Consider the following 18939-nt stretch of genomic DNA (forward strand, 5'->3'; position numbering starts at 1 on the left):
GATCGAAGTGTCAGGCAGCAGCAATGGAGTTCAGCTCCAGCAGCACTCCCGTGACCGTGAGCGAGTCCGATCCGTGATACAGCCCCCACTCCCGCCGCATGCAGCAGCTGGTGCAGACGACAAACGTACCGGCCGCCGCGCGTCCCCATCCGTCCTAAAACAATTTTCTCGTCAATGTTGATGGCGGGCGCGGGCGCGGGTGCGGTGCATTATCACTGAATACATCTGTGCTTAACAGTATAATTATGTGTGGTTCCATACTTCCATCCTCGCATGCATGTGAGGGCCATAGCTCACTGTCGCATGCCCTGCTCTGCTTCAGCACCACACACACACAACAATCAGTGTGGCCATAACAAGCAGCTAGCGAGAGCTCCCCGCGTCCAGCCATGGCAACCACGACGACGGCTGGTAGGAACAATGGAGAAGGAGAACAGAAGAGGTGGAGGGAGAAAGGAGGCTTCAAGACCATGCCATTCATACTTGGTGAGGAGTTAGCTTTGATATATAGCCGCAGCATATATTTGCGATCCATCAGATGGTATTTTGAACAAGCAACGAGCGAGAAATCTAGACGATCGGTCCCCGAAACGAGTGATGTCGGCGCAGTTCTTTTGCCTTGTTTGGACGTTCGATATGACGGACCGTCTAATGGGCATCTCCTTACGATGGATTGCAGGGAACGACATCTGCGACCGGTTCGCCACGGCCGGCTTCGGCGCCAACATGATCACGTACCTGACGCAGCAGCTGCACCTGCCGCTGGTGGAGGCGTCCAACCTGCTGACCAACTTCGGCGGCACGTCCAGCCTCACGCCCATCCTGGGCGCGCTCGCCGCCGACTCCTTCGCGGGCCGCTTCGGGACCATCGTCGCCGGCTCCGTCTTCTACCAGCTCGGCATGCTCGGCCTCGTCGTGTCCGCGCTCCTCCCTTCGCTCCGCCCCGCGCCGTGCCCCGGCGCCCCGGCCGCGTGCCAGCGCGCCTCCGGGTGGCAGCTCGCCGCGCTGTACCTCTCCCTCCTCTGCACGTCCGTCGGCTCCGGCGGGCTGCGGCCCTGCGTCGTGGCGTTCGGCACCGACCAGTTCGACCGCGAGCCCGGGGAGCAGCAGGTCACCGCGGAGGCGGCCGGGGAGGTGGCGGAGCGCAAGCGGCGCTACTTCAACCTCTACTTCTTCACGATGGGGGTGGCGGCGCTGCTGGCGCTGACGGTGGTGGTGTACATCCAGGACAACGTGGGCTGGGGCTGGGGGTTCGGGATCCCCGCCGTCGCCATGTTCGTCTCCATCGTCGTGTTCGTGGTCGGGTACCCGCTGTACGTCCGCCTCAAGCCCGGGGGCAGCCCGTTCACGCGTCTCGCGCAGGTCGCCGCCGCCGCCTTTAAGAAGCGCCACGTCGCCGTGCCGGAGGACGCAGGGATGCTGTACCAGGACAAGGAGCTCGACGCCTTCATCTCCACCAACGGCAGGCTGCTGCACACCGATCAGCTCACGTAAGTCCGTGTCTCTATCTAATTTGTCGTGCTTTGTAATATGTTTCAACGTGTTCTCTGCACACACACACAACACAACACAATCCGTAAGCGTAAGGTAGCGTCCACGTGATGTGCTTTCTGCATTGGGAATTGGGATTGGGATTGGGACCTGCTTGCCTGAAACGGTACTGGACATATCGGCAACATTTGTGGTGGTGGTTACGCTATCTCGTGCGCAAATAAGAGGGGTTGCGCAGTTGCAAGCTCAGGGAGATGCTGCGCCGCCTAATTTTTGCCGTGCAACGCCGCTTTCGCTGTCACGCTAATATAATCCATCTTCACATCCCCTTCTAGGCTGCTACTCTGTAAATTAGATAAATTAAATCATAAAAAATAGATAATTTTCGCAGGGCGGCGATATAAATTAGGTACTCCCTCTGTTTCAAAATAGCAATCGTTTTAACTTTTTATTTTTATATTTATATTCAAATAAATAAGAATAAATATAGACACATATATATATACATCAAGAATTATATGAACCTACTAATTCTCTAAAACGACTACTATTTTAAGACAGAGTGAGTATTTTTTATCGACGAAGACCCACGAAAATTAGTTGGACTACTTTTCATCGACTATGATTAGATCATAGAAATTAGTTGGTCTAATTTTCGTGGGCCAACCATAGCCAACGGAAATTTGTGTTATCAGCATCAAAGTGTGCTTACACTTCAACCATTTGTATCTATCCATAATATGTATTCATATTCATCTACTCATAACACAATGTTCATCCATATCAGGTACATTCACAAACATATATATTCATCCATGTCACATACATTTACGCAAATCGATCCACATCATACAAATCATCCACACCATAAATATGAATTCATGACAAATCTTTAAGCAACAAAATTTTCATGACAAATCGTTCCAAGTACTAATATAGATACATCAAGCCACTCTTAATTCCAATTCATCGAATAATTAGAGTTCTTACCTCTATCTAGAGTATTGTTGAACTGGGGGTTAATGAATGAATTAGATCCCTTGATGTCGATCTCTCTAGGCATTGATAACTATGGAGTATGAAAACTCTACAAATTAAATTAGTTAGAATTGAGTTATAATGACTAAAGTTATATAGAATTCAACTAAGTTGACTATTTTTTGATAGAATTTAAGCTAGATTGACTAAGGGGTTGTTCGTTTGGGATTATAATCTGCCAAAATTATATAATCTAATTTATTTTAAATTACCACTTAGTTTAAAATAAGTTAGATTATATAATCTGGGCAGATTATAATCTCAAACAAACAATCCCTAAGTTATGCGACAATGACTAAGTTTTGCTAAAATTGAGCTAGATTAACTATTTTTCTAGAATTGAGATAAATTAGATATTTTTGTAAAGTTAACTAAGTTCAGATAAAATTTAACTGAGTTGGCTATTTTTGCTAGAATTAAGCAAAGTTAGCTATTTTTTATTAGAAGTTAGCTAATTTGGCTAATGACGTGACTACTTGAGGTCGATGCATCGATTGAGAACCCCATTGTAGTGGTGGTGGTTGTGCCATCTATAATGCAGCAAAATGAAACACTATTAGCTATGTTAAATGCTAAAAATAATAATTAAAGACCAATCATGCTTACTTGAAACATCATTTACTATTGTGTTATATAGTTGGTGAAATACTCATCACTCGGCCAGTAACAGACCTAGAGTTCCCAATCATACTCTTGATGTTGCCTCTAGCTCATCGCTCAGCCTTATCGCTTCATGAATCCAAAGCAACACCTCTTGTGATGTGGTTCTACGATCGCTAGCGTTAGAGTTCTGTGACAAGGACACTACCTTATGTGCTCTCACTTTTCTAGAATTAATGACTCCATTAAATATGGAGTACCTACAATATAAATAATTCAGGGCATCAATTTCATACTTGCGTTTCAAATTTTTTGAAAATATAATATCATACATTCTATTTGTCGGTGTCTCGGACCCGAGGGGTCCCTGGACCGACGAGTGAATTGTCGCTGCGTGTCCCTGCCCAGATGGGTTGGCGCGGGATGAAACACAAGAGGTGGGACAAACCTTGTATTATCCTGCACCAGGGGTGCCACTCGCAGTAGGGGTTACAAGCGCGTCGCGTGAGAGAGAGAGAGAGGGCACAGAGCTCGTCCGCCGCTTCCCTCGCGCGAACCCCCCTCAGGGTTGCCCTGGATCTCCCTTTTATAGAGGCAAGGAGAGAGTCCAGACGTACAATGGAGGGCATAGTTACGCGCTAACGTGTCCGGCAGTGGAGTGCCTAAGCCTTGTGTACATGCCAACGTGGCCGTCGGGGGAGAGCTTGGGCCCTGTACATGTGATGGCGTGGCCTTCGGAGGAGCGCCTGAGTCCTGTAGGAGCACAGCTGGTAGCGCGGCGAGGATCCTGCTGATGTCTCCTTGCTGTCGTAAGGAGCTGAGAGCCACCGACATCATGGTGCACGCGGGACACCATCATTACCCATCGCCGGGGTAAGCCAGATGGGACGCCGGTCTTGTTCCTTGTAGCCTGAGCAGGCTAGGAATAGGGAAATGATGCATCCCCTATTAGCGCGGTCAGTCCGAGCCCAGGGTCGGTCGAGGCGGAGACTTCTCTTGAGGCCGAGGCCGGGGTCGGGCGAGGACGCGATTCCTCCCGAGACTGGGGTCGAGGCCGAGTCCGGGGGTCGGGCGAGGCGGAGACCTCCTCCCGAGGCCGGAGCCTGAGGTCGGGCGAGGCGGAGACCTGTTGCGCCCGAGGCTGAACTTGGTGGTTGATCGTGACTTGTTATCAGTCGTTTCTGGGGTGGCTGACACGGTAGTCGGAGCGGAGCGAGCGGCGCTGTTTTCCTGTCATATCGGACAGTAAAGAAGAGGGGCGAAGTGACTGCGGTCACTTCGGCCTGGCCGACTGAGGCGCGTGTGTCAGGATACGGCGTCAGACATCCCCTACATTTAATGCGCCTACGAAGCGGTCGATTGGTGAGGCGGTCTGGCCAAGGTTGCTTCATAACGAAGCCTGCCCGACCCGGTCTGGCCAAGGGTCGCCCGCTGCCTGAGGAGGTCCTCGGGCGAGGCGTGAACTCGTCTGGGACTACTGTTCCAACCCGAGGCTGGGCTCGGGTGAGATCGCGTCCCTGGGGTAGACGAAGTCTTAGCTTAAACCGCACCCGTCAGTTGGTCTGAGGGTGTTTACCAGCCATGATTAGGAGCGTTGGGGGTACCCCTAATTATGGTACCCGATAGTAGCCCCTGATCCTCGAAGGGAGTGATGGTACTCACTTGGAGGCTTTTGCCGCGTTTTCGGTGAGGGGACCAGCCTTTCTCGGTTTTTGCCTTGTTCTGGTGGGTGCGCGCGAGCGCACCCGCCGGGTGTAGCCCCCGAGGCCTCGGAGGAGTGGTTTAACTCCTCTGAGGTCTGAATGCTTTTCATGGTGCTTCGGCCGGTCTGATCGTTCCCTCATGCGGCCCGGCAGTAGCCCGGGTGCGTGGTCGGGTTCCAAGTTATCAAGCTGGTTTGTTGATGCTGTCAACAGTTTTGGCCGTAGCCGGGTGCGAGAGCAACCCCCGAGCCTCTGCACGGAGCGAGAGGACGATCAAGGACTTTCCCAACTTTTATTATATGCCCCTGCATCGCCTTTCCACAAGGAGGAGGGGGAAAGCGCCATGTTGCCCTCGGAGGGCGCCGAACATGGTGTTTTCAGTGAGCTGCTAACGGGTGATCCGAGTGGACGCCCGTGCTCCGTTCGTTAGGGGTCGGCTGGTGGCCCAGAGGCGCGCTCCAAAAATACCTGCGAGTGATTCGTCGGACCCAGACCCCTTCGACAGGGTCCGAGGGCTCGATGCCTCCCTCCGGTGGGATTCTGTTACAAATCGTTCCCGCCGGTCTCGGAAATGTCCTAGGGTACCTCGGGAGCGTAGCCCGAGCCTCGGCTATGTATCAAACGTACCCAGAGTCATCCCTCACACTGCATGCTCTGGGGCAATTGTCGAACCCTTCCTAGGGGCCAGCCTACGAACCCCTGATCAGTAGTGGGCACGGAGCCCGGGCGCTCTGGGGCGGCTGTCGAACCCTTCCGAGGGGCCAACCTTCGAACCCCTGATTAGTAATGGGCTTGAAGTCCGAGTGCTCTGGGGCGGCTATCGAAACCTTTCCGAGGGGCCAGCCTTCGAACCCTTGATCAGTAGGAGGGCTCGGGGCCCGCTTCCCCCGCCAAGAAGGATCCTTTCCACAACGTCCCCTTTCCCGGTCCCTGTGGCAAGAGAGAGAGAGGAGGAGGAGGAGGGGAAGGATATGAATTTAAATAAGGTGGCGCACCTTTTTTGACGCGGTCATTATGGCGAAGGCAAAGCGACGCCCGCCTCGCCTGCCAGAGGTGTTGCCTGCTCCGTCGGGGAGTTAATGCGATGGGACGGGTGGTTCGCGGGGTAGCAGTTGTGCATGCGCGAGTCGTTCGAGGAACGGTCGTTTTGTCTGAGTTTGAACTTCACGGCGGGTTCGGGCGAAGTGTTGAACGGGTCTTGCCCAGGCCTTTATATACCCGGAAGAGGGACCAGTTGTGGTTCTTTACTCTGCTGCTCGCCTCCTGCTTTGGTTTTCGCAACCTAAGGGAATATCCAGAGAAAGAAAACCGGTGTACCTTGTCCGCTCCGCCACCACCCCCTTCGTATGGCGATGGCCGACCGGGTGACCGTCGTTCCACCGCGTGACCCGTGGCCATTTTCCATCGTCACAGTGGACGATCTGGAGGCCCTTGTCGCCGACGGTTTGCTCCGTCCCCTCTCCGGTGACCCGTAGCCAGAGTGGATGGTCCCTCCGAGCGGGGCTGACCCGACCCCACCGCCGGGGTATGTGCTGAGCTTCGTTTCATGCGGGCGCTCCTGCATTACTACGGGGTGGACCTGCACAACCTCAACCCCAACTCCATTGCGCAAGCGGCCATCTTCGCGGCAGTTTGCGAAGGCTTTTTGGGGATTGACCCCCACTGGGATCTGTGGACCCATCTCTTCTCCGTGGAGCTTTTTGCCTTGACGACGGGGGAGAAGAATGTTCATATGGTAGTGCGGGCCGGCGGTTGCACCCTCCAGTCGAGGCAGGCGTGCGCGCAACAGTACATCCCCGCCATCCTTGTGTCTTCGAACAAGGGGTGGCAGCGCCGGTGGTTTTACCTCCGGAATGACGATGGGAGGCTCCCGTTGTTTTCTCAATGAGTGGTGACTGCTCCCGACAGCAATTGGCGCTACGGGGCCGCGCGCGAGAAACAGGAGAAACTCCAGCCCCTTCTGGAGGCCTTGCAGGAGTTACGAGATGGGGGGCTCACCGCCGCTGGGGTGGTTGCCGCCATCCATCGCCGGAGGGTGCTTCCCTTGGCAGAGCGGCGATTGCCACTTTCGGAGATGATGCCGGGAGTCGACTTGGAGGGTTCACAGATGTCCTCGGTCCCCCTCTCTGTCGATGACCTTCGCAGGCGGGTAGCGGGCACGGTGGGGAGGTTGGACTCCGGTGCCCTTACCCAGCCCTTGATGCGTCCCGAGCGTGGGTGCGTGTGCCTTGGTGAGTGTCCGCTCCTTCTCCTATCTTGTGTCAGGTTGCCTTTGATTCTCTCAGTCGGGATTTCCGCTCGTCTCCAGGAGTTGGGGTGTTGCAAGCCTTCCCTGCCACCGGTCCCGGAGGACGCGGTGGACCGAGCCATGCGGAGGGTCGCTGCGGAGAAGAAGAAGGAGAAGAAGGATGCGAAAAAGGCTCGGGCTCGCGAGCGGATGCGGGCTCGGGACGCCTTGGAGAGGCGCCGTCGGAGGCAGGAGAGGGACGGGCTTCCGAGGGAGCCGTCGCCGGAGACGCCTGACGACGACGATGATGATGACGAAGACGACGACATGGCGGCCTGCCTTGGCCTCAGCCCGGATCTGAGGCTGGGCCAGGGGTCGTCGAGCCAGCCCCCGAGTGGGCTAGCGCCATCGGTATCTAGGGCTAGGACATCAGGGTCCCGATCCGAAGAGCAGGGGCAGGCTGAGGGGGTACTTGACCCCTTGGCCGAGGTAGTTGAGGTGACCCTAGGGAGTCAGGCCGTCCCGCCTGTCTCCCATGAGCAGTCGCCCGTGTCGGTCGTACAGGAGGTTGATCCTCGGGCCGTCGTGACGTCGCATGGGCAGGCCATCCCTTCGGCGCCCCGGGCGCCTGAAGTGGGAAGGGCGCCGAAGCCAGCAGCGGGGCGAACCTTGGCGGCGCCTGCGGGGACCGAGGCCCGAGGGGCCTCCCCGCAGGCACGATTGGCCTTGGTCCGGAGCGGGTAAGTATCTGAGGATACCTATGTCCTGGCTCCTTCCTCGTGTGTCCTGATCCTGCTTTACCTTTTCCTCCCATCAAACGGAGGCTCGGTTCGGCTGGTCTGGCTCCCAGGAAGGCCCTTAAGACGGTGCCGGCTTCTGCAGCCAGTGCCGCATCGCGCCATGCCGATCGGCCGGCCTCCGCACAAGATGCCCCCAAGCGGGGGGCCCAGGCGGCGCGAGTTGCCATGGGGCGAGCTCCCCAGGCTGACCCCTCCGTCGAGACGGCCGTCGTGCCGGGGGAGACCGCTGGCGCGGCCGCGGCCTTGAGCCCACCTGACGTGTTGTCAGCGCCGGCATCAGCTTCTGCCGAGGCTGTTGCCGTTCTGCCCGTGGAGCCACCCGTTGCCGCTGATGCTGAGATGGTTGAGGTGCCGCTGCTCGAGGTCGGTGATCGGAAGCCCGCCTCCTTAGCCGAGGGGGTACCCGATGCGTCGACTGCAGGCGGTCTCGACGCCTTGGAGGAGGGGGGGGTGCAGAACCGTGGCCCGTCTTGGGGAGCGGCGACCTCATCCCCGCGCGGCGTGATCCCACTGAGCGGCGCACGCAGGCGCTCTAGTTCTGGACCCACGGCACCCCAAAACCCCTCTTCGTCCTTGACGATGAGCGGGAGGAGCAGTCTTGGGATGAGCTCCGTGAGTATGCCGAGGCAGCGATGGGGTCGCTTCGGTCGACCGTGGAGATATTTTCCAGGGACGTTCCCAGGATCCTCCAGGTAAGGATTTCAGGCATACCTTTCGCATGACCAGGGCATTCTTTGTGACGTCCTGCTTCCCTTCCTCAGGATCTGACGGATCTGAGCACTCCCAAGTCGTCGTTCATCCGCCGCGAGGCCGACGTCTAGGGTTCGCTGCGGTTCCTGAGGGTCGCGCTTACCGAGGCTACCGAACGCCTCTCCCAACGGAGCGCCGAGGCGCGGACCTTCGGTTGCTCTGTGATGAGCTGGGGGTGGAGGCAGCTGCGGCACGCGTAGAGGCGCAGCGGCAGCAGCTGGAGCTTGGCCAGGTCATCGGCGAGCGGGACCAATCTTGGAACCAGGCCGCCGAGGCCGAAAGCCGGGCTGAGGCCCTTGGGGGCCAGCTAGCCGAGGTGTCCGCTCGGGCCGGGGCCCTTGAGGAGGACTTGGCCGCGGCCGTCGAATCTACCAGTCCGCCCAAGCCGCAGCCTCGGAGCAGCGTGCCCGGGCTGAAGGTATGTTTTGGCCTCTTTGTGACTTCGATCTTCATTCTTCAACTCGTGTATGAAGAATTCTGTTTGGCTGTTTCCAGAGTTCGAGTCAGCCCTCAACGAGTCCGCTAAGGCACTTGCCCGGGCGACTGAGCGGAAGGATGCCGACCGCGTGGCCATGCCTGAAGCTATCTCGGCCTTCTGCCAGGTCTTTGGTCTTGACGACGTCCCCTCGGGAAGCTCCCCCTAGAGTCGCCTGTAGGCCTTGGGCGGCCATGTGCGCAGCAGACTCCGTGAGGCGCTGCATCACGGTGTTAGGCGGGCCTTCGCCGTGCTCGCTTCCCACTACGATGTGGATCTAGAGCGGGTCAGCGAGGGGTACTGTCTACCCGGCGAAGATGAAGCTGCCCTGGCCGAAGTTCAGAGGCTTGACGCGGCCGTCGCGGGCCTAAGCGCGGTGCTGGCGTCCTCCTTCGAGGTGGAGATCCTTCCGCTTGCGTCGCCGTCCAAGGCCGAGGCAGATCTCACCGAGGGTGGAGACGGCGCTGAGGGTGGAGACGAAGCCAAGGGTGCCGCTCCTCCCCCGGGCGATGCCTGATGATAGTCGCCTAGAGGGGGGGTGAATAGGGCGAAACTGAAATTTACAAATATAAACACAACTTCAAGCCGGGTTAGTGTTAGTAATAAAGAAATGAGTCCGCGAGAGAGGGCGCAAAACAAATCCCAAGCCAATAAGCAAGTGAGACACGGAGATTTGTTTTACCGAGGTTCGGTTTTTGCAAACCTACTCCCCGTTGAGGAGGCCACAAAGGCCGGGTCTCTTTCAACCCTTCCCTCTCTCAAACGATCCCTCGGACCGAGTGAGCTTTCTCTTCTTAATCACTTGGAACACAAAGTTCCCACAAGGACCACCACAAGTTTGGTGTCTCTTGCCTCAATTACAGGTGAATTTGATCGCAATGAAAGAATCAAGAAAGCACGATTTGAAAAAGCCAAGCGACAAGAGCGACAAACAACACACGGATCCCTTTCTCTCTCAAGCCACTAATCACTAATGATCTCTTTTCTCAATTGTGAAACTTGGAGAGATGGAGGCTTTGAATGTGTCTTGGAATGGATTGCTAGCTCTTGTATTGAATGTTGAAGGTTGGAATGCTTGGATGGATTGAATGGAGGTGGTTGGGGTTGTATTTATAGCCACCAACCACTTCCTAGCCGTTGGGCCATTCTGCTGAGCGCGGACGGTCCGCCCTCCTGGTGCGGACGGTCCGCCCCTGTAGATCAACGGCTGAAAATGCAACGGTCAGCAGTAACGGCTATATCAACGGCTATATTGCATTTAATGCGTCGTCAGATGTCAGACAGAGCCAGTCGCGGACGGTCCGCCCGCCTGGTCCGGACGGTCCGCGAGGCCGCTATAATTCATTTCTCCGAACCCGTTACCTTCGGGTTTTTCGGTTTCTCACCTACCGGACGGTCCGCGCCAGAGGCCGGACGGTCCGCGCAAGGGCTCGGACGGTCTTTGCTTTTCCTCCGGACAGTCCATAGCACAGACTTGGATTTTTGCATTGGTTCTGGCCGAGTGACATCCTCGTGTCGCGGACGGTCCGCCGCAAGGGCCCGGACGGTCCGCGCTTGGCCTGTTTTTCCAAAAAGCTTCTCCTGTCCGGAATAATCTACGGTATTCCGGACAGTCGATTTAGTATAGTTATAGATGAACCTTTGGCACCTGTGTAACATATAATCTAGAGCAAACTAGTTAGTCCAATTGTTTGTGTTGGGCGATTCAACCACCAAAATTAATTAGGGACTAGGTGTAAGCCTAATTCCCTTTCAATCTCCCCCTTTTTGGTGATTGATGCCAACACAAACCAAAGCAAATATGGAAGTGCATAATTGAACTAGTTTGCATAATGTACGTGCAAAGGTTGCTTGGAATTGAGCCAATATAAATACTTACAAGATATGCATGGATTGTTTCTTACTTATAACATTTTGGACCACGCTTGCACCACATGTTTTGTTTTTGCAAACTCTTTTGCAAATAGTCAAAGGCAAATGAATAAGATTTTGAGAAGCATTTTCAAGATTTGAAATTTTCTCCCCCTGTTTCAAATGCTTTTCCTTTAACTAAACAAGACTCCCCCTAAATGAGATCCTCCTCTTAGTGTTCAAGAGGGTTTTGATATATCATTTTGAAATACTCTCCCCCTTTTGAACACAATAGGATACCAATTGAAAATTCAACACTTAAGATTTTGAAATAGGTGGTGGTGCGGTCCTTTTGCTTTGGGCTCTTACTCTCTCCCCCTTTGGCATGAATCGCCAAAAACGGAGTCATTAGAGCCCTTGAAGTGATATCTTCCTCTTTGGTCATAAATAAATGAGTTAAGATTATACCAAAGAAGAAGTCCTTTTGCTTGGTGCTCATGTTTTCTCCCCCTTAGAACGGAGAGTTGCTTGGAGCGACGGCGAAGGATGAGTTTACGTAGTGGAAGCCTTTGTCTTTGCCGAAGACTCCAATTCCCTTTCAATACACCTATGACTTGGTTTGAAATAGACTTGAAAACACATTAGTCATAGCATAGGAAAGAGATATGATCAAAGGTATACAAATGAGCTATGAGTGCAAGTTAACAAAAGAAATTCCTAGAATCAAGAATATTTAGCTCATGCCTAAGTTTGTTAAAAGATTGTTCATCAAGAGGCTTGGTAAAGATATCGGCTAATTGATCTTTAGTGTTAATGTATGAAATCTCGATATCTCCCTTTTGTTGGTGATCCCTAAGAAAATGATACCGAATGGCTATGTGTTTAGTGCGGCTATGTTCGACGGGATTATCCGCCATTTTGATTGCACTCTCATTATCACATAGCAAAGGGACTTTAGTTAATTTGTAACCGTAGTCCCGCAGGGTTTGCCTCATCCAAAGTAATTGCGCGCAACAATGGCCTGCGGCAATATACTCGGCTTCGGCGGTGGAAAGAGCAACTGAATTTTGCTTCTTTGAAGCCCAAGACACCAAGGATCTTCCCAAGAACTGGCAAGTCCCCGATGTGCTCTTCCTATTAATCTTACACCCTGCCCAATCGGCATCGGAATAACCAATTAAATCAAATGTGGATCCCCTAGGATACCAAAGCCCAAACTTAGGAGTATAAGCCAAATATCTCAAGATTCGTTTTACGGCCGTAAGGTGAGCTTCCTTAGGGTCGGCTTGGAATCTTGCACACATGCATACGGAAAGCATAATATCCGGTCGAGATGCACAAAGATAAAGTAATGAACCTATCATCGACCGGTATACCTTTTGATCCACGGACTTACCTCCCGTGTCGAGGTCGAGATGCCCATTAGTTCCCATGGGTGTCTTGATGGGCTTGGCATCCTTCATCCCAAACTTGGTTAGAATGTCTTGAGTGTACTTCGTTTGGCTGATGAAGGTGCCCTCTTGGAGTTGCTTTACTTGAAATCCTAGAAAATACTTCAACTCCCCCATCATTGACATCTCGAATTTCTGTGTCATGATCCTACTAAACTCTTCACATGTAGACTCGTTAGTAGACCCAAATATAATATCATCAACATAAATTTGGCATACAAACAAGTCATTTTCAAGAGTTTTAGTAAAGAGTGTAGGATCGGCCTTTCCGACTTTGAATCCATTTGCAATAAGAAAATCTCTAAGGCATTCATACCATGCTCTTGGGGCTTGCTTGAGCCCATAAAGCGCCTTAGAGAGCGTATAGACATGGTTAGGATACTCACTGTCTTCAAAGCCGGGAGGTTGCTCAACATAGACCTCTTCCTTGATTGGTCCATTGAGGAAGGCACTTTTCACGTCCATTTGATAAAGCTTAAAGCCATGGTAAGTAGCATAGGCCAATAATATGCGAATTGACTCAAGCCTAGCTACGGGTGCATAGGTTTCACCGAAATCCAAACCTTCGACTTGGGAGTATCCCTTGGCCACAAGTCGAGCTTTGTTCCTTGTCACCACACCATGCTCATCTTGCTTGTTGCGGAAGACCCATTTGGTTCCTATAACATTTTGGTTAGGACGTGGAACTAAATGCCATACCTCATTTCTAGTGAAGTTGTTGAGCTCCTCTTGCATCGCCACCACCCAATCCGAATCTTGGAGTGCTTCCTCTACCCTGTGTGGCTCAATAGAGGAAACAAACGAGTAATGTTCACAAAAATGTGCAACACGAGATCTAGTGGTTACCCCCTTATGAATATCGCCGAGGATGGTGTCGACGGGGTGATCTCGTTGGATTGCTTGGTGGACTCTTGGGTGTGGCGGCCTTTGCTCTTGCTCATCCTCCTTTTCTTGATTATTTGCATCTCCCCCTTGATCTATGCCGTCATCTTGAGGTGGCTCATTTGATTGATCTTCTTCTCCATCAATTTGAGCCTCATCCTCATTTTGAGTTGGTGGAGATGCTTGCATGGAGGAGGATGGTTGATCTTGTGCATTGGGAGGCTCTTCGGATTCCTTAGGACACACATCCCCAATGGACATGTGTCACACCCGGTTTTAGAAGGCAAACCGAATGCGAACCATGTACGTGCCAGGATCAGTTATTCACGTACACAGCAGTTACATAATATGGACATCATCACACAGTGCTCAAAATAGTATTAATAAGGGAAATAGTCGATTACATCATACGTCTGAGACGTCCATATAGTTCTTACAATAAATCAAAGTGCGGAAAAGAAACGTAGATAACGCGGCCTTCACAGGCAGCCGACTGGGGGTTGCCGCTAACCCACACCTAGAACTCGTCGTAGTCTTGGAACTCCTGGAAGTCTCCTTCCACGGCTTCATCTTCGCCTGAGCAGTGGTTGCAATGCTGACAACCTGGGGGGGGGGTTTGGTGTGTAGAGCAAGGGTGAGTACACATCAACATACTCAGCAAGTATCCTGTTTGGCTGTAGTGGACTAGCTTTATGTGGGGATAAGTCAAGCAGTTGCTTTTAGTTGGTCAGGTTATTACTTACTAGTAGAAAGCCAAGTTTTAGCATTAACCCAAGTTATTAACCCGATGTACCCTTTCCAAACGGAAAGAATACCACTTACCAGCATCATAGTCATAACCAGAATCAACAGTCTCATAACCACCTGTACCACAATGTCTCTGATCAAGTATCACTAATCTCTGGAGCTCCCTTGGCCGCTCATAACCGCGAGCACGGCTGATATATCAGTTTCATAACACTCTGCAGAGGTTGTGCACTTTACCCACAAGCCGTGATTCCCTCTCTAGCCCGGGCTTGCAAGACCCTTATTCACTCCCGAGGTGAATGGCCAGGGATTCACTACGAAGCCTTTACAAAGATTCCCCGGGGCTGTAGCCACCCGTTAGGTTTCCTAAATGCACCGCACTCCTCCCCAAGGGGCGAACCCAAACTTGGCAGAGCGAGCCGCATACACCGAGCCCCATTGACGGCACGACGGCTAAGTGAACTACACCCCGGATCCTCTAATTATTCAGCTAAGGGCACCCCATTCCACCCTCATGGTTGCACTGTTTTCCCGGGCGGTCATCCATAGAACAGGTCCTTACGGAGAGGCACTCGAGAAACCGCTCGAGCCCCCTTGAAAACCACAAGTATAATCATAAAGAAGAACGGGAAAACAGCGTATCATAGATAATCACATCATGTTCATTGATTAGAGTTGAGCAATAGCATCAGACTAAGTAGTAATAATCTGACCCAAATAGGTAAACAAGGACATGGATAACAAAAGCTAGTCAATCCTTAGGTATAAAGGTGTAATGCGGGAGGTGAATTAAAGAATGAATAGGACATAGATAGGTCAAAGGACACTTGCCTCCACCAACCGACTGCTGCTCAGGGGCTTCTCCTGCGAATTCCTCGGGCTCTTCGACCGGATCGTTCTCTATGCGAGCGCAAACATACATACATACATCCACATATTTAATACAAAAGAACAGTACACCATACAAGATAACAAATAAAGCGAATATGCATCAAGTATGACATTCGATAACGCATTTGTTATGGTTAGAAAGAAACGGGAAAGGTCTCGCAGGGGGTTAAATCTTATGCACTAATGACACAATTGGTTTTTAACAAAATAATTCTGTTATATATATTTATATATACTAATGGAAACATAATCACTTTTAGTTGATCAACATTGCACAGGGTAAACAATTAACTACGTGAATCAATAACATAACGGAATTTTAAATTAAACTTCCTATTTTCCCATAGCATGAACAGTGATTAGCCTACTTAAAATACAGTAATTATGATCACAGAAAGTAAATAAAATAAAATATATAAAAAAAAATAAAAAAAAACAGAGGGGGGGGGGGGCGGTTGAACCGGCCCTAGGGGCGGTTGAACCGGCCCGGGGGCAGGCGGCCGAGCTGGGGCGGCCGAGCGCGGGGGGGGGGGGGGGGGGGGGGGGGGGCGGCCGAGCTGGGGCCGGGGGCGGCTGAGCCGGGGCCGAGGCCGGCTGAACCGGCCCGGGACAGGGGGGGCGCGACCAGGGGCCAGGGCGGGCGGCGGGCGCGGCCAGGGGGCCGAGCGGGCGGCGGACGCGGCCAGGGAGCCGAGCGGGCGGGGCTGGGGGCGGCCGGGCGGCCGGGCGGCGCGGTCGGGCGGCCGGGCGCGGCCAAGGGCCAACGGCCAAGGGGAGAAGGAGGGGAGGGGGAAGGAGAGAGGAGGGAGAAGGGGGAGGGGAGGGGGCTCACCGGCGAGGGGGGTGGCCGACGGCGAGGGCGCGCAGCCGGGGTCGGGGCAGCGGCGGCGGCTAGGGCAGGGAGGTGGGTGGGGGCGGCGGCTTGGGTGGGGAGGGAGAGAGGGAGAGAATGAGGGAGAGGGAGAGGGGATTTGGGGAAAAAGAGGGGGGGGTGGGGGCGGCTGGGCCTGCTTTGGGCCCAAGAGGGGGGGGGGGTGGGGGCGGCTGGGCCGGCCGGGGTCGGCCCACGGCGCGGGAGAGAGAGAAAAAGAGGAGAGAAAAAGAGAGGGAGAAAAAAAAGAAAGAAAAGATCTTCTCCACATTTTCGAAATCCGATCTTTCTACATGAATGCAATTGCGCTTTCGAAGCAATCAAAAGAAATGCAGGGTTCGGCATGGTGCATCAAACAACATAAAGCATTTAGGGTTTTTATACGTACGGGAATTCCAAACCGAATCCCGCTAGAACTTTGGAAAAGGTCAAGGTTTAGCGAGGGGAAAAAGAAAAAGAAAAGGTAACGCCCGAATTTTGGCGAGTAAAGAAAAGAAAAAAAATCAACTGCAAAATTCGGGGCGTTACAAACCTATCCCCCTTAAAAGAATCTCGCCCTCGAGATTCAGGGTTGGCTAGCAAAGAGCTCAGGGTACTTAGCCATCAGATCATCTTCACGCTCCCAGGTTGCTTCTTCCTCAGAGTGGTGACTCCATCTGACTTTGCACATTCTGACGGTCTTCCTTCGGGTGACTCTATCTGCAATCTCAAGGATCTGAGCTGGCTTCTCAACATAGGTCAAGTCCTCCTGGACCTCGAGACCTTCCACTGGCAACTGCTCTTCTGGCACACGCAAGCACTTCTTCAACTGAGACACATGAAAGACATCATGCACAGCAGACAAATTCTCTGGCAAACTGAGCTGATAGGCCACTTCTCCACGTCTTGCAAGAATCTGATACGGACCAATGTAGCGGGGTGCTAGCTTGCCTTTCACTCCGAATCTTCTGACTCCTCTAATCGGTGACACTTTCAGATAGACAAAGTCTCCGACTTCGAAACTCAGCTCTCTTCTTCTTGTGTCTGCATAGCTTCGCTGCCTTGATTGCGCTATCTTCAGATTCTCTCGGACCATCTTGATGTTCTCTTCGGCTTCAAGCAAAATATCTGGCCCAAACACCTGCTTCTCTCCAGGCTGATCCCATTGCAACGGAGTTCTGCAACTCCTTCCATACAGCGCTTGAAATGGTGACATCTTCAAACTGGCCTGATAACTGTTGTTATAGGAAAACTCCGCATAAGGCAATCTCTTGTCCCATCCGGACTGATCTTGCAACGCACAGGCTCTTAACATGTCTTCGAGAATTTGATTGGTTCTTTCGGTCTGGCCATCTGTCTGCGGGTGATAAGCTGAACTGAAATTCAGATGCGTGCCCAAGGCTTCATGCAACTGCTGCCAGAAATGAGAGGTGAACTGCGTTCCTCTGTCTGACACTATCTTCTTTGGCACACCATGAAGACAAACGATCCGAGACATATACAATTCTGCCAATACTGCACTGTTGTAGTTGGTCTTGACAGGTATGAAGTGGGCTGACTTGGTCAAGCGGTCCACTACTACCCAAATGGAATCGTAGCCGGCTCGAGTGCGAGGCAATCCGACTATGAAATCCATGCCAATTTCATCCCATTTCCACTGAGGGATCTGCAACGGTTGCAACAATCCAGCTGGTCTCTGGTGTTCTGCCTTAATTCTTCGACAACTATCGCACATAGCCACATGCTCTGCGATTTCTCTTTTCATTCCGTACCACCAGAATTTCTTCTTCAGATCCTGATACATCTTCTCACTGCCAGGGTGAATCGAATAAGCTGTCTCATGAGCTTCCTTAAGAATCAACTCCCGAATAGACTGGACATTGGGAACACACAAGCGGTCTTTGAACCATACCACACCTTCTGCATCTTCTCGAAAATCTTTGCCTTTGCCTTCTAGAATCAGTCGCCGGATCTCACTGATTTTCTCATCATTCTTCTGCGCTTCTTTGATTTCGCGCTCCAAGGTAGGTTCCAATTCAACTGTGACTCCTCGCGAATTGTTCAGAAATCCGAGGCTCAACCTGTCAAACTCCTTGGCCAACTCATAAGGCATCGGGCGAGCAACCATCAGATTGACTTGACTCTTTCTGCTCAAAGCATCTGCCACCACGTTTGCTTTGCCTGGATGGTAATGAATCTCCAACTCATAGTCTTTGATCAATTCTAACCATCTTCGTTGCCTCATGTTCAACTCTGACTGAGTGAATATGTACTTCAGACTCTTGTGGTCTGTGTAAACATCGCATTTCTGTCCATACAGATAGTGCCTCCATGTCTTCAGTGCGTGAACCACTGCTGCCAACTCTAGATCATGGATTGGGTAGTTCTTCTCATGAACCTTCAGCTGTCGGGACGAGTAAGCCACAACTCTTCCCTCTTGCATCAACACGCATCCCAAACCTGTGTAACAAGCATCGCAATACACCGAGAAGGGCTTGTGCACATCAGGCAAGACTAGGACGGGCGCTGTAGTCAACTTCTCTTTCAGCGCTTCAAAGGCCTCTTGGCATTTCTGGGTCCACTTGAACTCAACCTTGTTGCCTAGCAACGCTGTCATTGGCTTTGCAATCTTCGAAAACCTTTTAATGAATCGCCGATAATATCCGGCCATTCCAATGAAGCTCTTGATTCCTCTAGCATCTGTTGGCGCTTTCCAGTTTAGAATGTCTGCCACTTTCTTCGGATCCACAGCCAATCCTTCTTTGTTGATTATGTGACCCAAGAACAGGACTTCACTGATCCAGAACTCACACTTGCTCAACTTTGCATACAACTGGTGCTCTCGCAATCTCTGCAATACCATCCTCAAATGATCTGCATGCTCTTCTTCACTTTGAGAATAAACCAGAATGTCATCAATGAATACCACCACAAACTTATCAAGGTAATCCATGAATACACTGTTCATCAAGTTCATAAAGAACGCTGGTGCATTGGTCAAACCAAAAGACATCACTGTGAACTCATATAAACCATACTTGGTAATGAATGCCGTCTTCGGAATGTCCGAAGGTCGGATCCTGAGCTGATGATAACCTGACCTCAGATCGATCTTGGAGAACACACTGGCTCCTCTCAACTGGTCGAACAGATCTTCTATTCTGGGCAAAGGATACTTGTTCT

At 52.2% G+C, this 18939-nt stretch overlaps 1 protein-coding gene across 1 annotated transcript in view; it reads left to right on the forward strand.

Moving 5' to 3' along the window:
- Positions 1 to 232: 232 nt before the first annotated feature.
- The window catches only part of LOC103630353 (protein NRT1/ PTR FAMILY 3.1), a 53167-nt gene continuing 34460 nt past the window's right edge, over positions 233 to 18939 (forward strand). Inside the window, exons 1-2 of the mRNA XM_008651416.3 lie at positions 233 to 486; positions 680 to 1490. Of these exons, the coding sequence (XP_008649638.1) occupies positions 390 to 486; positions 680 to 1490 (908 nt within the window). The 5' untranslated portion in view covers positions 233 to 389. The remainder of the gene's footprint in view (positions 487 to 679; positions 1491 to 18939) is intronic.

The sequence above is a fragment of the Zea mays genome, chromosome 6, assembly GCF_902167145.1.
Source record: "Zea mays cultivar B73 chromosome 6, Zm-B73-REFERENCE-NAM-5.0, whole genome shotgun sequence".
Taxonomy (NCBI): domain Eukaryota; kingdom Viridiplantae; phylum Streptophyta; class Magnoliopsida; order Poales; family Poaceae; genus Zea; species Zea mays.